This window comes from Herpailurus yagouaroundi, unplaced genomic scaffold (assembly GCF_014898765.1).
Source record: "Herpailurus yagouaroundi ecotype Mexico unplaced genomic scaffold, PumYag 166, whole genome shotgun sequence".
Classification (NCBI taxonomy): domain Eukaryota; kingdom Metazoa; phylum Chordata; class Mammalia; order Carnivora; family Felidae; genus Herpailurus; species Herpailurus yagouaroundi.
The window spans coordinates 10853224-10875204 of record NW_024412407.1 but is presented as its reverse complement, the minus strand read 5'-3'; the positions used below and the strand labels follow the sequence as shown (position 1 = coordinate 10875204).

The 21981-nt window shown below is 36.7% G+C and overlaps 1 protein-coding gene across 3 annotated transcripts in view; it reads right to left on the bottom strand.

Annotated features, from left to right (window-relative positions):
• Positions 1–21981, bottom strand: part of ADAMTS20 (ADAM metallopeptidase with thrombospondin type 1 motif 20) — a 180262-nt gene that overhangs the window by 94197 nt on the left and 64084 nt on the right. For all 3 annotated transcript variants that reach the window (XM_040488395.1, XM_040488396.1, XM_040488397.1), the window contains exons 9-18: positions 20527–20673; positions 18430–18571; positions 16201–16305; positions 9971–10116; positions 8500–8681; positions 8265–8401; positions 5910–6027; positions 3821–3916; positions 497–663; positions 219–348 (exon numbers count right to left, since the gene is read on the bottom strand). In XM_040488395.1, the coding sequence (XP_040344329.1) occupies positions 219–348; positions 497–663; positions 3821–3916; positions 5910–6027; positions 8265–8401; positions 8500–8681; positions 9971–10116; positions 16201–16305; positions 18430–18571; positions 20527–20673 (1370 nt within the window). The remainder of the gene's footprint in view (positions 1–218; positions 349–496; positions 664–3820; positions 3917–5909; positions 6028–8264; positions 8402–8499; positions 8682–9970; positions 10117–16200; positions 16306–18429; positions 18572–20526; positions 20674–21981) is intronic.

The window sequence follows — 21981 nt, the reverse complement described above, 5'->3', positions numbered from 1 at the left end:
AAAGGTAGAGATAGAAAAGGCTGTTAAGTATAAGAATGAGTGGGGAGAAAAGTCAGAGATAAAAGAAACCTTTGTGTGTCTTTTTGATGGTGGTGTGTGTGTGTGTGTGTGTGTGTGTGTAGACAGTTGGGGAATTCCAGAGGCAGACAGCCCCCAAAGTATCCCAAGTTATATCAGCATACACACATTTCTGCCTCCTTTACTTAATTCCAGGGTACCTTGACACATCTTGGTACAGTCTTGCCATGGTCCATGCGGATCCCAAGAGAACAGGTCGCTCTTCTCTTCCACAGGGATATTGAAAGAATATCGTACATCAGGGTTGTATAAATTACCCACACACAAAACCTCAAAAACACACAGGAGCACATAATTAATTCATAAAAATATATTCTTGGAAGACATCATTATTATATTTAATAAACGCAAAGCCCTTAACCATCAACTTACTAACGGGATTAAAACTAAGTCTCATTAAGGACCCCTGAGAATTTACCTGCAGAACAATTTCTTCCTCCAGCCGATCAGTACTATTAATTCTTTCAATTGAGCTGTTTGAACCACTGTATTCAAAAATAGCTCCTTGTATGTTGATTTCTTTTTTTGACATACTTACAACAAAATTCCCGTTTAAAAGAAAATTCCCCTGAGTGTCAGATAATGCTGTAAAAGAATAGCACCCATGAAATAGAAAAACAGTACAGTCAACAGCACAATATTTAAACTTTAAAATTCAAGTTCTTTTCTGAAATTAATGTAAATTAATTTGTAAAACAAATTTTATTTTACTGTAATATGTTATCTAATCCATACTTAGGGAAAAACTATAGCCTATCAGTTTAGGATATTAAATTCACCCTGAGAAGATCATCTTTCATGAGGCCTGCAGTTTTAGAGGGGACATAGACGAAGAGGGAAAACAGAAATCATAGACCCAGAAGACACATCAGCTCAATCAGTTTTGGTCATGGATGCTGAGGCAAGAAAGGACATCTAGACTGCTGCAGTGTTCCATTTATACTTGTCTTGGAAAAAATGTACAAAGCTATAAAATTCTAGGAGTCTATATTCTAAAAGGCCATCCAATGGCCATACTATTCTCTATATAAATGTCTGGATCTTTTTCATGGAGAGGCACTATGGTTACTGACACACGTACATGACTGCTTTCCAGAATACTCCTATCTCCCCTTCTGTTCATGCCCCATGTTCTCATTCCATTGAGGTCTTAATATAAACCTATCAAATACGTGTATGTGTATACTTACCCACTATATATTTGTATATACATAAAGTAGTATAGTATATACTCACAATTAGTTACTTTTAAAATCTAAACTGACCTGGTGTCCACAGTAGTAGGTAGTAAGATGAACCAAATTTGCCTGAGAACAATGGGTTTATATTCATATGGTTCTATGTGATCTTGGACAAACCAGTTGCTTAGTTTCCTAACTGCACCAGGAATATTAATTCCTACTTCACAGTCTTTTGAATCAGGATCAAATATAGAAAATGTTTGTAGAAACGTGTAAGTTGTAAAGCACTGTCTTTTTTAATTTTCAAGAGGATGTCTAATATTTCAAGTGTTATGCTAATAAAAACTGTACTAATCAAGCACTATTTTGCTTCCTTTACTTATATACTTTTTAGAAGAACAATAAGCTTTCCAGAAAACATCTGTGTGGCCCTCCAGAGAACCTCACCCAAAGCACACAAGTAACCGAGGGCTAGACTTCTTAATGAATACAACACCCCTGGACAAAGCAATCTTGAAGGGATTATTGCCAAATAAGTTTGGACTGTAGTCCATAGTATGGACTACAGTGACTGTCTTCATATTTTCCTGAGTCCAATGAAAAACCAGTAAAGCTCTAGACATATCCTCTAAAATGCAAATTCCTCTAATGAGTTTGTACTTTATCCAAAGTGGATAGGTCCATTTACAGAACTTTCAGTCATACTATAATTAAGGGAAATAAAATTTACTGAGAAAAAATATATATACATTTTACTACTTTTGGTTACCAAAGCTGATTTTATAAATATGCTTCCAAATCCCTTCTAATAATTTCACCTATTTGCTCAAGTTAGACTTTGACAGTCCCATTAGTACCTCTCTTATAAAGTATATTGATACCTTATTGGTAAACATTTCTAGTTTTTAAACTTGGGCAGAACCTGTTGTCCATTCCTAGGAAGATACAAATATCTACATTTGGAACCTAAGAGCAGCATATTAAATACCTACAATATGATTGCATATATATCTATGTACATGCACCTAGGTACTATTTTTGGCAAAGGAAAAGAAATGCAACAACATGAAAAAGGAAAATATCAAAATATTTAGGTTTGATTTTCTTTGAAAATTTTTGTTTGCATTTTTTACAAAGGGGAAATCGATTGAACATAAAATTAATCATTTTATATATATTTTTTTACATTTATTTTTTTTCAAAGACAGAGTGAGACAGAGTGCAAGTGGAGGAGGGGCAGAGAGAGCAGGAGACACAGAATCTGAAGCAGGCTCCAGGCTCTGAGCAAGAGCTCAGCACAGAGCCCGATGCGGGGCTTGAACCCATGAACCGTGAGATCATGACCCGAGCCGAAGTCGGACACTTAACCAACTGAGCCATCCAAGCACCTCTAAAATTAACCATTTTAAATTGAGTAATTCAATGGCATTATATTCACAATGTTATACAACTACCACCTCTAATTGTAAAATTTTTTCATTAACTCAAAAGGAAAATCTGCATCCATGAAGCACTTGTTCCCTTTGCATTTACTTTATAATGTCAATTTAAGTCCTGAAATAAGCTCTTCATTATAGATTCAGATTCCTACTTATAAGCAGTGATAACTTGGGCCAGTATTTCACAGTATTGTGAAACAGATACTTTCAGTATCAGCTCTATACCATCCCTTAATTCCAGCGTGGTGAGTTGGGGCAAATCAATATTAAGGTATCTCCCAGACAGAAGGTAAAGGATTTGTAAAGCATTTTCTTTGGGCCTAAGCGAAATTCTTTAAAGCCAAAAGCTAATTTCCAAAAATAAACAACAAAGTTTATACCCTGGAAGTAGTTGAAGGACAACATACTGTGACTATATTTTTTAACATTTAAAAGTCTGAAATCAATTCTCAGTCTTGCTTTAACAGAAGTTTTTTTTTTCAAGTCTCTAAGTACTTTTGATACGTGGTTAAAACATTCAATGAAACTCTTTAAAGAACATTTAACCCCAAAGAAGTCTATAATTTTAGATAAAAAGATTTTATATTCTAAATCTAACAGAAAACACTGTTGTGTAGAAATATCCTGAATTTGGAATCTTTATATTCTAAATATACATGCAACTTTAACTGAATATAACCTTTGGTTATATAAAACGCTCTTAAGGGGATAAAGCAAATTTTTCAGAATTTTGTTCAGTGTCTGTAACAGTAAGATCTAAGGAGCCTTATGGTGGCTCAGTCAAGTTAGTGTTTGACTATTGATTTCAGCGCAGGTCACGATCCTCATGTTGGAGGATGGAGCGCCACTTTGGGTTTTGTGCTGAGCATGGCACCCGCTTATGATGGTCTCTTTCCCTTTGCCTCTCTCCCCCATTTGTGTGTGCACTCTAAAAAAACAAGATCTAGCATATAACTCAAGAGGAAAACCTTCAGGGAGTCAGATGACTTGAGCCGAGTATGAACTGAAATGCCTGTTTGCTCAAGGGGCTCTTCTTGCCTTCCAAGAATTCACATCAACCGCAGACCTCCATGAAATTGCACACAAATCACATATTGGCTGCTATTTACTAGAAATGTTTACCAAGGTAATTGTCATCTTCTGGTTTTCCAGAATAGCTGTGCTGAAGAATATCAATGTTTGTTGCTCCTGCGGGAATCTTGACAACAACATTATAACCTGCAATATAATTTTATGCGTGTTAATTTTCACAAGCTGATGGCCCAGAGGCTATTACTGAGTGACTGAAAAATCTGAATAGTATAGTCAGACTTAATTTCATCTTCAAAAAATGATACAGTGTTTATTCTTTTTGAACTTTTTTTTTTTTGTAGAAACCACAAATTACTAAGGATTGAGAAAACACTGTTGTGTAGAAATATCCTGAATTTGGAATCTTAAAGAACACTTCCTAATTTTTCTTCTAAAATTCTGAATGTAGAATGAGAATGGAAATTAGGATTCTAGTTCCTGAGATATTTAGAACATATTCATTTTTAAATATGACGAATACTTTTGGATTTTCTATTTTCTAATGGGAAAAAAAATTGGGGTTTCAAATGCTATTCAAAAATCTGGAAGAGATGAAAATAGTTGCTCATTGCTCTATATTTACACAGAGATTCAGTGAACAGCAAAATAAAGTTAATAACATTTTTTAACCATTTAGTTTTTACTGTAAGCAGGAATTTCTGTAGCTACCTCCAAAATGTTACATTATTCTTAAAAGTCCACTAATACATTATCATGGCAGAAGTAAAACGTTTATTTTAAGGAAATTAAAATATTTCTACTTTATGAGACCAAATTTAACAATACTGGCACTGCTCAAAAGATGAGGAAATAGTGTATATTAAGAAGTGTTTTCCCTACACCATAAACATTGCTACTACATAGTTTTCCAAATACTCTCGGGTTTAGAGTGAGCCATTAATTTGGCTCTAGTGATTATTATAAGTGGTTCCTTTTCCTTATTAGTTTTTCTTTCTATTTAATACATGGATAAAAACTTGTGATTTTTCTCATATACTAACTTTGTTAAATATAGAACAAAATTAGGAAGTCTTAAGAGATTAAATTTGGGGCATCTATCTGAGTGGCTCAGTTCATCTTGGTTTTGGCCCAGGTCATGATTTCACAATTCAGGAGTTCGAGCCCAGCATCAGGCTCCCACTGGCAGTGCAAAGCCTGCATGGGATTCTCTCTCCCCTCTCTCTGCCCCTGCCCTACATGTGCTTGCACATGCTCTCTCTCAAAATGAATAAAAGATAAAAATCAAAGATTAAGTTTGTAGCCCTGATAGATTACCTTGCATGTTTTTCGAGTACCTTTATCTATTTCCCTTTAGGGGATCAGATTTTAAAAATAAAGTGATGAATGGTCTGAAACTACATACACTACATGCATATTGGTTTTAAGCCAACAGCCTACCAGAAACATTTTTAATTAATTTTTTCACTATAAAATATTCCTACTACCACTACTACTCAGGTCTTTGCAGTTATGTTTTTCAACAAAGCAATTTCTAGGTATTGCAAATGTGAAAGACAAAGGCTACCGCCAGGGGGCAGAAATGTGACAAAGGCTACAACTGTACAAATGAATTTAACATCTTTTTCCATTTGCAAACTGATTAATTCATAATACAATTTTGGCAAGGCTATATATTTGATCCTAATGTGGTACATGTGGTTTTCTACAAAAAAAATTGTTTTTCAGTGGATACAGACCAAACTGATAAATGTGCCATTTTTAACTGGATCGAATGTGTGTGGCTCCTATAAAATAATGGATCTTAACCACAAAAATAATGTCAAATCTAGTGATTGAGATTCATAAGCATCACCCGAGTGTAAAATGTACTATACTTTTCATACGGATAAAAACAAAGTGTTGGTTTTAAATTATACTGCTTTAATTGAAGCAATTCATACTAACTTAACTGTTTGAACATAATTTAAGGCTGATAAACTGTAAAAAATACATTTTTCATTTTGCAAAGAAAATTCTACAGAACTACATTTGCTACCATAAAAAGGAAAAGATTGTCCTAGCAAAGTCTCAGAATAGAAAATATGATATATTCTCCTACTAATTTTAAAGAGAAGTGAAATTGATTATATTCCATTTTTACACCACATATGAGGGAAAATTAGAAAAATACATAGCTTACCATAATGAGCACTGTTGAAGACACCTGCCATTGTCCGGCATGAAGAATTATCCCCACCACACACTCCACATTTGTCTCTCCTGGCCTTGGAGTTTAACACATGATCACAGCCAGCTTGCTTCAAAATAACCATTACAACCAAGATTATAAAAATGACTCATTATAAGCATGATGCCTTACAAACTTTTCACAAGTACTCTTTCAATTAATAGGTGATTCGATACAATAGGATTTTTCAAAGGATCTATTGATTTTGTTATACATCAATATTTTCACACACCTTTTCACATGGTTGAAAAAAAAGGTTCAAAGGGTCATCCACATACCTCCCTGCATCAAAATCACACAGGATGGCATTTAAAAAGGCAGATCCCTGATTTTCTGAATTAAAAATCCTTGGAGGTAAAAACTAGGAATCTGTGTTGTAACAAACATGGACAATAATTCTTATGTCCACCATCCATTTAAGCCACTTTTTAAAGAAATTAATTCAAAGAAACAAAAAAAATCTGATTTAAGGAGCACATTTAAAATAATTTCAACGGGATGTTTTTTGTGATTTTTTTTTAACTCAAAATCTTAGAACTCTGGGAATAGAGTACATTTGAAAATTTACTTCTCCAAAATTAATAACCAGAAAAATAAGTTTATGTAAAGAATGTGTTTATGTAAAGAATGAGTGATTTGATAAAGGTGAGAGTGAATGGTTTGATCCAGGGGTCAAGAACAAGCACAGTTCTCTATGCAGATACTGTCATCTGCAGACACTGCAACAACTCTTTGTTCTTTAGAATACTCCTAAAATTTAATGATCAAAATAAATTTCATGAGGTTACTCAAATTTATACACAGAGTATTTCCCAAATTTTGACCAGATATTTTCTGAAAGTAATCTGCATCTATAAGTTCAGATAATCATTGTTTTTCCATTGTATAGGACTTCCTGCTAATTTAGATAAAACCTATTTCTCAGGCCACAGAGTACCCCTTTTCTAGCCTCCAGGTTATTTTTTCCTTTTCTTTGAACATCTCATCAGACCTTTGGGTGCAAAGCATTTTATCATCCAGGTAACTGGTAGGTAATAGATGTTTGGCTAACAGAAAATTAGTCCTCTCAAGTTCTGCCTTAACCCAAGGAATGAGTTCATATTACATTTGTAGTCTTTAGACCAAATTCATTATCCTAATTCTCAAACCCACTGTTTTTTAAGATCACCATCTGTAATGTATGTGCTTTAATTCAGGGTCTCATCTGCTTCTCACCCAGAATCCTAACCAGCTGACCTATCTCCAATCCTCTCCTAAACCACTGGATTATGAAGATTCTAACATGCAGATAGATCAAATCACATCGCTCACTCAACTCCAAATTCTTTCCAGGGACCTTCAGGACTTCAGACAAGAAGTGCATGTAATAGCCAATCCCTATGTCCAACCCTTACTTCCTCACCTTTACTACAACCTACTCATTCTCAATTAGCTCAAGCCTCACACCCTCCACAAGCGTTCTCTGAATCACTTACACCCTTTTCTCACACAACATCCCTTCCTCAAGATCCCTACGGCACCCTGTACATGATCCCAAAGTCCTGCATTTGAATTATTTACATGTCTCTCCCCTACTAACCTGGGACTATCTTTGAGTAGTAACTAGAACAGCATCCAGTATTTAGTAGATACTCAGCGAATGCCTGTTGGATGCACGTGGGAAGTGAAGGACAAGGATGAAAAGAGGAAGGGGGGAGTATCATCAACTAACCAACGGGGGAGGGGTCACCAGAGAGGGTCTCATTTCAAGTAGCAAAAAGGACTTTACAACCCTGTGTCCTAATATTTTCTATCTTTTGAAGAAGCCGATCTCATGCCTCATCTTGATTTCGCATACCTCAAGCAAAACAAAATCAGCAAACTTTTCAAAAAAAAAATTTTTTAACATTCATTCATTTTTGAGAGACACAGAGAGAGAGAGTACAACCTGAGGAAAGGCAGAAGGAGGAGAGACAGAATCCAAAGCAGGCTCCAGGCTCTGAGCTGTCAGCACAGAGCCTGACGCAGGGCTTGAACTTACCAACCACAAGATCATGACCTGAGCTGAAGTCGGACACTTAACCTACTAAGCCACCCCGGCACCCCTTAGCAAGCTTATGTTAATGTTTTGTGAGTCACTCTGGATGACAGAGAATTCCTTAGTCATAGTCTCTTGACCATATTCCTAAAGATAGGGTGATATCACTAAAGGGCACTGCACTGGAATTCATGAGAATTCCAGAATTGTACTCTGATGCTACAGAAGTAATATCTGGTTACAGAAAAAGAAAAATATTCTCAAAGTCATTTTCAATATAAGTTACCTACCCGACACAGGCCTTGAACACAGATGTCATTAGTTTCAGTTCCACAAGGAGTACCATCGGCAACCCTATCCCTCAACTGGTAGAAGTTTGTGGTTCCAGCAACCCGACAATAGAGTTTACAGCGATCTTTTATGGCAACTGTAAGAAAAAGTCAAATTTTTGGTGTACAATAATACAGCTGTGTGTTCCTAGGTCTCAAGAAATTTTTACATCAAAAAAATATTCTAACTACTTACTCCCACTGTATTTTGGAAGCCACCTCACATTAGGGGAAAGACCATTGATGTTGAAATGTTTACCATCAAAATCAGAGCACTGCTTCTCTCGAAAGTCTTGCTTGCCTTTTGGACATGAATCAGTATTACATGATCGAAATTTCATCCTGCGGCCCACACAGTACTTTCCTCCGTTTCTTGGCCTAGTCAAATTCATTACATTTTAAAGCACATCAGTACAATATTCTTTCTGCCATTTACTTCTCAAACTGTTCCATTCTGTTCCGGGATCTGGAAAACTAATTATGTCCCACTAACACTTCCTGTTTAACAGAAGTATATTACATGGTTTTCAAGCAATTGTATGGCTAATGAACTGTAAAGACATTCATCTTAAGATGGACACTGTGGTCTGGAGGGCAGCAATGATAGCTTATTCATGACTTAACTCACAAGGAACTAATTGATGGGAATTTGGTTTAAAATTGCAGAATAGGGTTTGTTCATTTGGGGGGTGAAAAACAAACATAGTGAACCAAAGATAATCCAGATTATACCGTGTTAAAGAAATATCCAGGCATCATTGTTTTGTGTATACTACTTATCACTCACTTCCACGAGTTTCATGCTATCTATATCCATCCATCTCTATTTCAACTTACACTGGAAAAAAAAAATTTGTTTTGTCAGCATTTTGTAAATATGAAAACTTCCAGCATAATTTAGCTATTCTGGAATTCCAATGATCGAAGTCATTTCAGAGTATTGTCATCTCTGCATCAAAAATTCTTTACTGCTTACCAATTTATCATAACAACAGACACAGTACTTAAAAATCTTTATGGAATCTCTATGTTCTTTTAAAGATTTTGAGGAGGGGGAACATATGCTTCAGTACTTATTTGAGCTAAAGACACTGATGCATCTATGAGAAGCAGAGAAAGAAAATATGACATGTCAAATTACACAAAAGAGTAACAACTGGTCATGAAGGTACAGATTTTATCCAGAAGAGTCAACACAGTTTAAAGGAGCCAGGATTTCAATAGAAACACAGTATTAAAATGCCCTTATATTACTGTCATTTCATTTTTACCACTATTCCTCAAATGTAATCTAAATCAGAAAAAAAGCTCTTAAATTCATATTCTAAAAGATTAAGCTGGTTAATATATATTTGTATAATATATAAATATTTATATATATTATATATAATACATATAATTATATATATTAGTTATATATATCATTAATTTTAAAGTTATTAAATAATTATATGTATATTATTATTAAAATAAATAATATATATATATTTTTTAAAGGTTTGAGTCTACCAAGATATAAGGTAATAGGGCTCAAAGTATTCCAGAAGTTTTCTAAATCTCAGAAACTTACAGACTGACCTCCTCCAGTATAGAAGTGAATGAAACTGATGTTTACTTTCTGGTGCCTTGAGATAATCTTAATTTACAGTGACATAAAAAAGACATACTCGGGGCGATTACAGAGCCTGCTTGTGCTTTTGATTCCACCTCCACATGTTCTTGAACAAGAGCTGTAAGGTCCCCATGGTCCCCATTCACCATCTACAGGACGTGTTTCCATTTCTTTGTTTACACATAGCCCGTGGTGGCAATGCTTAAACAAACAAAAAAATACACAAAGAAATGATTCGTACATACCCAATTGCAGTATCACAGTAATTTAAATACCATAAATATCAGTGGAGAAAATGCACACAACTTAAAGATATTGATTCAGAAATGGGATTACATTTGACACTCAAATATTTTCTGAATATCTGCTGAGTAAGATCTGTAGAATGCAAAAAGAAGGAAATTTCCCTTGCCTTTAAAATGTTGAGTTTCACTGGGGGAGGGAATACTTGTATGGGGAAAACACAGTAAGATGAAAACTTTAAAGAAGTGACTATTAATACAACATAGATCTATGCTTCTGGTTTTTTAGGCAAAGATACGTATCACTCTCCCACTTTTTTTAGCGGTTTACTTCATCTCATCCAAAGCCTCAGTGATCACTTTCTTACTTTCAACAAGAAAATGGAAATGTACACGAGAAGCTGCTCACTATCTACTATTCCTTTTATCCACCTAAGGGCACCTGTGCTCAGTCCTCAACCTTCCCACCGGTTAGGGTACATGAAAAATCCATGATCCTAGTCAAAGTCAATCCCTCTGTGCACTTGATCTCAATTACTCTCATGGCTCCAAACATCACTCCAACAATTCTCCCCTCTCTCCTACAGCATCATTGTTCCAGTCTCTAATATATAAAAACTAACCAAGGGTGCCTGGGTGGCTCTGTCAGTTGAGCGACCCACTTAAACTCAGATCATAATTTCATGGTGCGTGAGTTCGAGCCCCGCCGCAGGATTGTGGCTGTCCGCCCAGAGCAAGTTTCTGTCCCCCTTTCTCTGCCCCTCTCCCACTTGTGCTCTCTCTCAAAAACAAAAACAAAAAAAAGCTAACCAAAAAGTGGTCCATGCACTGATGCCAGTCTGTGAACTAGTCACTGCAAGGAGTAGAGAAATTGAAAATAAATACTGAATTTAGAAATGTTTATAGGATTTGGGCAGTAATTTCATGTTTATCAATGTTAAAAGTGGGCTTATATTGGGGCACCTTAGTGGCTCAGTCGGTTAAGCAAAGGACTCCTGATTTCAGCTTGGGTCATGATCTCTCTCACGGTTGGTAAGATCAAGACCCACATGGGGCTCTGTGCTGACAGCATGGAGCCTGCTTGGGATTCCCCATCTCCCTCTCTGCCCCTTCCCTGCTCATGCTAGCATTTTCTCAAAAGTAAACGTCAAAATGGCTTATATTTGTTTTCGTTGTGGTACAATACCCAACACAAAATCACCATCTTAACCATTTTAAGTGTGTAATTCAGTAGCATTAAAATGCATTCATATTGTTGTGCAACCATCACTGCCATCCATCCACAGAGCTCTTCATCTTCCCAAACTGAAACTCTGTAACTCTTGAAACACTAACTCCCCATTCGCTCTCCCCTCCCCCGCCCAGTCCCGGGCAACCACCGTTCTACTTTCTGTTTCCATGAATTCGGCTACTCTATATATCTCATATAATTAAAATCATGCATCACTTGTCTTTCCGTGACCAGCTTATTTCACTTAGCATAAGGTCCTCAAAGTTCACCCACATTGTAGCATGTGTCATAACTTCCTTTTAAGGCTGAATAATATTCCATTGTATGTGTATATAACATTGTTTTTTCATTCATCCACTGATGGCCACTTGGGTTACACACTTCCACGTCTTGGCTATACAGAATAAATGCTGATGGCCACAGGCCTGTACAGAGATCTCAAGGCTGTTTGTAGTTCTTTGGCATATATGCCCAGAGTGGTATTGCTGGATCAGATGATTCTATTTTTCTTTTTTTTTTAATTTTTTAATGTCTATTTCTTTTAATGTCTATTTTTGAGAGAGAGAGAGAGAGAGAGAGAGAGAGAGAGAGAGTGTGTGTGTGTGCAAGCAAGGGAGGGGCAGAGAGCAAGGGAGACACAGAATCTGAAGCAGGTTCCAGGTTCTGAGCCATCAGCACAGAGCCCAATGAGGGGCTCAAACCCACAAACCGTGAGATCATGACCTGAGCTAAAGTCGGACACTTAACTGACTGAGCCACCCAGGCATCTCTGTATTTTTAATTTGAAGATCTGCCACACTCTTTTCCATAGAATTGGCTTACATTTTGAAGGTTTTTGTCATTTTGAATGTTTTTTTTCTAATCATTTCCATCATTTTGTACAAGTATCGATTTAAATTATCAGAAATTTTAGAAAAGACTGGTCCTTTACTAGAGCTAATTGGAGAAGTACTCCATTAGTTCATTCTCATTAATATACAAACATACATAATTACCCTCTTTAACAGAATTTTCCTTAGATCTCACTTTCCCCACCAGCTACTGTCTTGTTTCTCCTTGAAAAAGCCATCCATGACCATGGTCTCTCACTGCCTCTGTTCTCACAGCCCCACCCTCCATGAAGCAGCTCATGTGGACATCACCCAATGGCCAGTTCTCAGTCTCTGTCTTCCTTGATTTAGCAGTATCATTTTTCCCCCCTTCTTGGTTTCTAGGTCTCCACTTAATGCTGAACTTTTGGGCTCACATTACCTTTATGCTTCCCTATCAACAACGATCACTCCCAGCTCAGATCCTTCTCCTCAACTCCAGGCTTGTGTATATAGCTGTTTACACATCTTCACTTTAACGTCTTACATTTCACACATCACACCAAAATTCAACTGCCAACCCCTTAAAATCTGCTGATACGATCTAAGTTGATCAGCCAAAAACAGTCAACCTCTTCTTTACAGTTCACATTTCATGTGTTAGCAAATGTTCTAGTTCCTTCAAAAGCAAATTGACTTTTAAGTATCAACCTGGTGCTCCCAGCTCTGGTGTGAGCCACTGTCATTTCTCATCTCTATCACTGCCATACCTCTCCAAGTAGATCTCCTCTGTTTCCAACTCTTGCTCTCTAGAGTTTAGTCTCAACAGCAATCATAATGATCCTTTTCAACTTACTTTAAAAATTAGCTCAAATCAGGTGACTCCTCTGCTCAAATCCGTCTTTTTGATTCTGAATAAATGCAAAGTTCTCACAATGGCCAACAGGGACCTACAAAATTCTCCTCCAGTTACTTCCTATATACCACCCTTCACCCCAGCCACAATGTCCTTCCTTACTCTTCCTTGAACCACTCCAATACTGCAGATTTAGGAGTTTAGCTGTTCTTTGCCTGGAGCTCAGTTCCCCACAATATTCTCCATAGCTAACTCCCTCATTTTAAGATAGCTCATTAGGCAACTTCCCATAAAAGTTGCTTTGACCACTACATTTTAAATTGCAGTCAGCCCTCTCCCACTAGGAATGTAAGCTTCATGAAGGCAGTGATCTTTTCTGTTTGCTGATGTATCCTGAGCACCTAGAATAGTGCCTGACACATAGTGGGTCCTTGATAAATCTTTGTTGAATGAATGAATCCTATAACCAAGCTTATTAATTAGCAGGAAAAAAGCTTTGTGCCCTCCATTAAGATGATTCAAAATGATAAAGCCATTAAAAGCAAAAAAAAATCTCTGAATAGAATGTACTATGTTCATGTAAATTTGGGGAACATCTTCCAGAAACGTTTCAAATAATCCTTGAGCACTATTTCTGAAAAATCCAAGAAAAAGAATGTTGTATTGTTCACCATGTAAAAAAAAAAAAAAAAAAAAAAGAAAGTCAAGTCATTGTCAGGTGAGTTCCACTATATGTTTATGCTAATAGTTTTACTACCACAAGTATTTAAAAGATAGTCTTACATGCAAGATAGTCACAAGATAAAGGGACTAAAAGAATATTGAGGCAAAAGATAGGACATTTATTTAGAATTTCCCTTGGAAAAAAGGCCCATTTATTATTGAAAGTGGCTAATGCAAAGAGGCTCACTCTCTTTAATAAATGATGAAAGGGATTTTATATCTACATGATACACATGTTACCCCAAATGCATTTCTGCTTTTAAACTATACAAGTTTTAAAGTAGGTCCCAGTGTCTCAACACATTTACCTTGAATTCCAACAAATCCAGGCCCTTTACACTACACCTCATATTTGAACGGCTAAGTAGTACATGAAAACATGTTCAAGATGGAGAATAATCAGGATAATACAAATTAAAAACATAGTATTCCATTTTGCACCTAAAGTGTCTAAAATTTTGTTACAAGATTAACAAGATCATCAACTGGCAAGACATGCAGCACAACTGGAACTTCCATACATCACTTGCGAGAGTCTCAAGTACCCATTTGGAAGATGGTTTGGCAGTTCCCTATGAAGTTACATACATGCACCTCCCCTATGACCCAGCAATTTCTAGATACTTGTTTACTTCAGAGAGATGCAAGCACATGCCCACAAGACTGGTATGAGGATGCTCATAGCAGCTTTATTCATAATGACCAAAACCTGGAAGTGTCCCAATTGTCTATCAGCATAAGAATGTATAAAAAAATTATGGTGCATTTATACAGCTGACTTACACTGCAGCATAAAGGAATGAAGTATCAATACACACAACATGGATGAAACTCCAACATCTTGAATAAAAAAAGCTTGACCCCTTTTCCCTCTGCCCACAGAAAGGGTGTGTGTGTGTATGCGCGTGCATGTACATACGCTATATAGTTCGATTTACATTAAAATCAGGAAGTATGTTCTCTCTCTGGAAAGAGGGAAACTCTACAGAGGCTAGACAACTTTACAGTGATGGAAATGTTCTCATCTGGATTGGGATATTGGCTAAGTGTCCATCTATATTTGTTAAGACTTACCAAATTGAACATTTGATATCTGTGCATTTTACTCCTATATCTCAATTTTTTATCATGCTAATGCATTGACCGGATTTAGACTACTCAGTTATAAATGGTATATGTGATGCATGTAAATATATCCATCGCTATGTTAGCCACATGCCATCAAGCATGAAGTTTCATGGCATAAACTTTAAAGTTTGTTAAGACACTTAAGGCCCAACCAGATTTGAATCTGGGGACTACCTTGGAGCAAGTCTTCTAATGAGCTAACAGCTGTTTCTAATTCAGCCTACAACAAGGTTTTTTTCTCTGCTCATCCTTAGATAATCAGTAACTCTCCCAAATGCCACTCTTGTCTCCCCCAAAAGCCAATTACCAGTACTGGTCACAAAAAGTGAGAAAAATAAAGTCTTTCATATTTTTGGTCTTCAAAATAACAATTTTAAATAAAGATAAAATTTTAAAGTTCAGTTCTAGCTCCAATCGACAAACTGAAGAAGTCCACTAGAATTTTGGTCCCAAGGTAATCTGAGTGCTAAACCATTTCAGAGGACTTCAGCTACTGCAAAAATTGCTCAAGTCCCAATAAAACTCTGTAATGCAGGCAACATTCACAGAAAACACATGCCTTTTGACAGAAGGCAAGGAGAAGGGCAATGGCTGGTGCAAACATTTCCATGAAGCAAAGAGCTGGTAAAGCAAAAGATCAGCTAGTGACCCGGTCCTTCAGTTTCTACTTGTGCCCAATGTGAAGTTAACAAAAGCGGCAGCACTAGCCAACCCCATTGCCAAGAAAGCGTTCATTTTGTGCTGAGGTAGCTCAGAGGAGGCGTCAACAGACTCAAGCTTATTCAGCACAGGCGGCACTGGCTACCAAGGCCAATGGAACTTGCCTTCATCCTGAAGCACCAAGTACCACCTGACTTCACCCTCACATTGATGTTTGGTTATCAGGGTAAACCCTGTCTCTCAGCATCATGTTTGCAGATTTAAATTAGTTCATGCCTGATGTTATATGTTCAGGCAGTTTACTTTAGGGATATGAGGTATTTGAAGACATTTACAACCAATAAATATCTGAAGAAGCCACTTAAAACTTTCCATTATACCTGGTTGAATTTTATAGGAGAAAATGAAAACAATGGTAACACCCCTCAATTTGGGGAAATTGCTGATCTATTAGGATCTTTATGTCTATACTCATTGTTAATAAGACTAATATACTTAGGTAACTATCTGTTCACATGGCAACATCGATTCACTAGCAGAGCAAGAGTTGACCAATCATGAAGAGCGCTGAAACGCAGAGCAGTCACTTCCTTGGATAGTCTCTTGATACAAGACTCACCCTTCCAGGAAACCTACCATCCCAGGACCACAGTTTGTTCCATCTGCAAGGGGCATGTGCTGAGTGCGACAACCCTTGTGAACTCCTTCTGCACTCGTACACCAGAGACGTCTGCATTGCTTCTGCAAGATAACAAAAAGCAGACAAGAGTAAAATAACACTACAACCACCAGATCAATTCAGTGTAAACCATCAGTTTATACATTGATCTTACAGATTTCATGGTTTCAAGGTCAGAGCTGGAAATAATCAAGCCAAAAAAAAATTCACTAAGTTCTAATCATTGATTTGCCTCTGAACACATAAAATGGCAACATTCAGTTTTTAAGAACTTTTGGATTTTCATCATACACTGAACAATGGGAGAGAGAAATTAGAGTGGAAATATTCAAAATTATGGGGAACATTTTTCTCTTTGCAAGACATTTTTCTAAAGGACTTTTTGTTGTTAAATGTTATTCACAAAGAGTTTCCAAAAGCCTCTTTTGATACGATAGAATGTATGAATAATGTGCATAGAAATACTGTATAATGTATACTGGTTTCTATTTGTGAATAGAATGCATACTTTCAAGTTGAACAAAGGGCTCTCAAGTTTTCCTAAGAAACAAAAATCCAGAGGTTCACAGGAGCTATACCCAAGATAATTCCCTTTTTCTGAATTTAAATTCAATGTTTATTTAGTGGGTAGGTCAGGTAGAAAAGAAATGGATCTCCAAAAATTATGTTAAATCTCCCCTCCTCAATATGGATATTTAAAAGCTTAACTTTTTTGGGGGGGGGGAATGCAAGCTGGTGCAGCCACTCTGGAAAACAGTATGGAGGTTCCTCAAAAAACTAAAAATAGAACTACCCTACGACCCAGCAATTGCACTACTTGGCATTTATCCATGGGATACAGGTGTGCTGTTTCGAAGGGACACATGCCCCCATGGTTATAGCAGCACTATTAACAATAGCCAAAATAGCCAAAGTATGGAAAGAGCCCAAATATCCATCAATGGATGAATGGATAAAGAAGGTGTTGGGTGTGTGTGTGTGTGTGTGTGTGTGTGTGTGTGTGTGTGTGTGTGTATACATACATACGTACAATGGAGTATTACTTGGCAATCAAAAAGAATGAAATCTTGCCATCTGCAACTACGTGGATGGAAATGGAGGGTATTATGCTAAGTGAAATTAGTCAGAGAAAGACAAAAATCATATGACTTCACTCATATGAGCATAAGGGAAGGGAAGCAAAAATAACATAAAAACCAGGGAGGGGGACAAAACAGAAGAGACCCATAAATATGGAGAACTGAGGGTTACTGGAGGTGTTGTGGGAGGGGGGATGGGCTAAACGGGTAAGGGGCACTAAGGAATCTACTCCTGAAATCATTGTTGCACTATATGCTAACTAATGTGGATGTAAATTTTAAAAAATAAAAAATAAAATAAAATCAGTAAAAATTAAGATAAATAAAAGCATATTAACTTTTTAAAATTATTTTTTAAACGATATTACTATATGGAATATGTTTTGCCCATCTCTGCACCCATGGCTATATAACTTTCACTCATTCAATTCAACAAACACTTAGTTTGTGGCACCTAGTATGTGTCAGATCCTAAACTGACCACTGGAGATGCATATTTCCATGAGTGAATGAATCTGCATTCCTGGTCCAATGATCCTCACAATCTAGTAGTGGGTCTAACCTATGAAAAATCCTCAAAGTTCTAAAGTAATTATTTAATGATAACAACAGGCCCTAGATTGTTTTGGATTCAAATCTGTGTAAATTAAAATGTAGTCTATTAAATTCCTGGGTCCTTTAATACAACCAGTTATCAAGACACTTCTGTCTTTAACACCCCCACCCCCCCACAAAATAGTATTTGAAAATAAATATTTGAATGTTTTTAAAACCTGTTTTCTAAATGGGAATACCTGACATAGGATTTTGTGAGAGTTAATGTCCGAGCTGTCAGCACAGAGCCTGACACAGGGCTCAAACTCATGAACCGCAAGATCGTGACCTGAGCTGAAGTCGGACACTTAACCGACTGAATCACCCAGGAGCCCCCGAGTTTCCCTGTTTTTAACCCCTTTCGGGCAAACAATCTATGTCTCTAAAAGTTAAAACTTCAAAGATACATTTAGTTCACCTTCTGTTCAAGAGAATAAAAGTACATTTTGAAATATGTTCTAACTTTAACTTTATGGTAGTTTAAAAAACAAAAGAAGGACCTAATTTTCTTACCAAGTAGGGACATACTTGTGATCCAGGGCCAAACATCAGTTCACACTGCTTGTTCACATCGTACATTAATCCAGGAAGTTGTGAAGACAGATCATATATTCTTCCATTTGGTTTGTCAAGGAGGCATTCCCCATGGCCAGTACTGTACCAAAGACCAAAAATATTGTGAATACAGGTGGATACATAATAGAAGATTCTTCATCACAGTCACTGCTCTACAGTTTCAGAAACAGTATGTTTTTTCATAATTTAAAATGAATACATATGAAAGTCGCAAAAACAAATCCGTTTCTCATTTGAGCCCCATAACTGCTTTGAAGGTGTAATTAAAAAAAAGTTGTAAATTCATCAGAATATAATTTATGAAACCCATTTATGTAATCACACTATATTTTTGATCTATTTTGTTGTCCAATAATAATCCCTTCTATTAAATGCCTAAATTCTCAAAATTTTTATATTTTTTTAGTTTACTTTGAGAGAGCAAGAGAAACACACAGCAGGAGCTGGGGAGGGGCACAGAGAGAAGAGGAGAGAGAATCCCAAGCAGGCTCCATGCTGCCAGCCCAGAACCAGACGCCGGGCTCAAACCCAGAAAACCATAAGATCATGACCTGAGCTGAAACCAAGAGCTGGATGCTTAACCAGCTTTGCCACCCCAAGCACTCCCCCCCCCCCCCAAATTGTCAGTATGTTGTAGAAAAAAGTTTTTATATCATTTGAGAAAGTACATTTATAGTTCTCAACAACAAAACAAAGAGTTTCAGGAAGTGTTACGTTGTGTCCACTTCAAAGAGGCAGAGTTTGTGTTTTGGTATTGCTGCTTCCAGGATGCCTGCCTGGTTGTAGACAAGTTAACATGCCAGAGGCTAGGACTCCTCCTCTGCAGTAATAGTGACACTATCCACCTTGCAAACGGCTATTCAAGGATACATGTAAAGGACTTAGAAAGTGGCAAATAGGAGAAATATTTGTTGTTCACTTCTGGTTTGTAATGCAGTATTTAGCATATAGGAAACTGAAAATATTCAACCATCCCAACTGGATTAAAAACAATTCATTCCATTACCATAATTTTAAGAAATTTAGCAGTTTTTACTGGCTAGAAAGATGTTAAGTTTCATCCAAAAATGAACGTGTAACTTAAGTCAGCTTTGTGTGTGTGTGTGTGTGTGTGTGTGTTTTAACATTTCCATTGGAGAGAATCCCATTAGCACCATTCAAAAATAAACACATCCCCTGGTATTTTTAACCAATACCTCAGCTAGCCATTGAACAAAACTATATGCAATTATGTATACAACAGCAATTGTGTATTATGCTTTTAAATCAACTCCCCATACAAGGATAAAAAAAAAAACTGATCATCTTGGGATTTATGAACATATTACAAAGCATAGTTTCATTTATTTCCATAGTTCTCACAAAAGAGGTAACTAGCAACCACATATACTGGGGATTAGAATATATAAGGAAATGAATATTGCTTTTAAACAAAAAAAATTACTTAGAGCTTGGCCTTGCCTTTTGGCAACTTTCAGTAAGATAGAAACACCATTTGGATAAAAATGGGGAAGCAGAGAAACGTGCGAGATGGAGACAAGGCAAGAAAAATCGATCTGCCCCCTCTTCAGACCTAGAAAAATCCTCCAGAAGAATATGTAAGCATATAAACTACTCCACATCCCTCTGGCCACAGAGAGCTATTTGGAATACTCAGAGTTGGACCTCAGCTATTGTCTGTCCTTCTAAGGCACCTCAAAACTTGAACCACTTAAGCTCCTCTTGTATTACGCAGTACCTACTGAAAAAATTCAAACACGTAAGAAAGCTGTGAATCTAAGTCTCCCCTTAAAAACAAGTTATCCTAATAGAGCTCCCAAATCTAGGTCTGACCTGCCCCCACCAAAATATTTTAGGAGTGAAATGTGTACATACAACTCTTTCCTTGTTTTTAAAAACCCAGTTGTACAAAGTAAACAAATTTAAGCCAAAACTGGACAGAAATTAAATCACTTTAAAATAACATAAAGTTCAAAGTCTATAGTCTAATAAATGTTTCATTATTTAACTAAAGTAATATAACTTTAGACTTACTCTAGGAATTCAGTGATATATTTCTGACTACATTTTGACCAGGTCCAAGGACTTGTGTGGTAATTTAAAGTTGGAGCCATTACATGATATTGGTGTTTAATCCCAGGTTCCTTACATTTAAAACTATCATCATGTGGAACGTTGAATCTAAAAATAAAAACAAAGAATATGAAAATATGTAACAGATCTTAGAAGATAAAATACAAAATTATACTCTTGATCTTTCCCATAAAACATTATAAAATCAGGGTTATTTTCATGTTTAGAAGCACAGGATCTCAAACACTACATTATAGCTTTTATCAGTAGCACTATTTGTTGATTTTGACACCAAATTGGAGTCTAAACAATAAAAATGTGGACTCTAGCTTACCTCATCACAAAACTGACAGAGCACTCACATAAGTACTTGCAGGTTTCAACATGCATAGTTGTAAGGGATGTGTGAAGATCAATTACATAAAGGTGTTACCAGTTTCTAGACCACGGACTATGGCTACAGTATCAAAACTTCTTTAATTTCTCATTCCTTATCATTTTATAGTGTCTACATGTTTTGTATGAAACAGACTAAGGACTGTTTCTGGTCTGTATTCACTAAGTGATTATTGACCGAATTCGAATAACAAAAACATTCCTCAAGGGCAGCCAAATCTTCCTAAGAGCAAATATATTAAATAATTAGCTGGTCAGCAACAGATCCTATGCCTTCATTTGAGGACCCAAGTATAAACTTGCATTTACAAGGAACATTGAAACCACCTAATTCAGCTCTTTGCCTGCAGAGATTTGTACTTAAATACCAGTCTTTTAATTAAACTACTTACCCATACTCTAAAGACACCTAAAGAGTTTCTCAGGAAGAAAATAAAGGTCTAAGGTGGTATTCTCTGCAAGAGCAGTTTTTCATTAGTTAGTAGCCTTGGCGATCAGCTAATAGTGCTTTCCAGATGTTGCTGCAATGCATCTACACCCCTCAGGTAAGCTCCTGGTCCTATCCTCCACTTTAACAATTTATTTGAGTGTGCACCCTGCTAATAATCATGAAACATAACCACACTGCAGGGGAACTAAAGAGGCATTAGTTTACTAAAAATGGTTTCCACTTGAAATTATCCCTGTTGAATATGCTAATGATGTAAGGTATGACCAGGAAAAGACAGTATATTAAAGAGGGCATGCTAGCCTCAAATCCCTATTAGCGGATGAACAAGAAATCCCAGGAGTGCTGGGGTGCACATTCGGAATCCCTTTCAGAGGATGAGTTTGTAGGGGTTTCTGACTTTCCATAGGAGCTCTGAGGTTATCTCATGGAATCATGGCCTCCATTCTTAGAGCACAGAACCCCAGCAGAACTTATAATAATGCAGGAAAGGATAGAACCCCTCCCTAATTTTTAGAAAAAGAAACACACACACACACACACACACACACACACACACACACACACACACA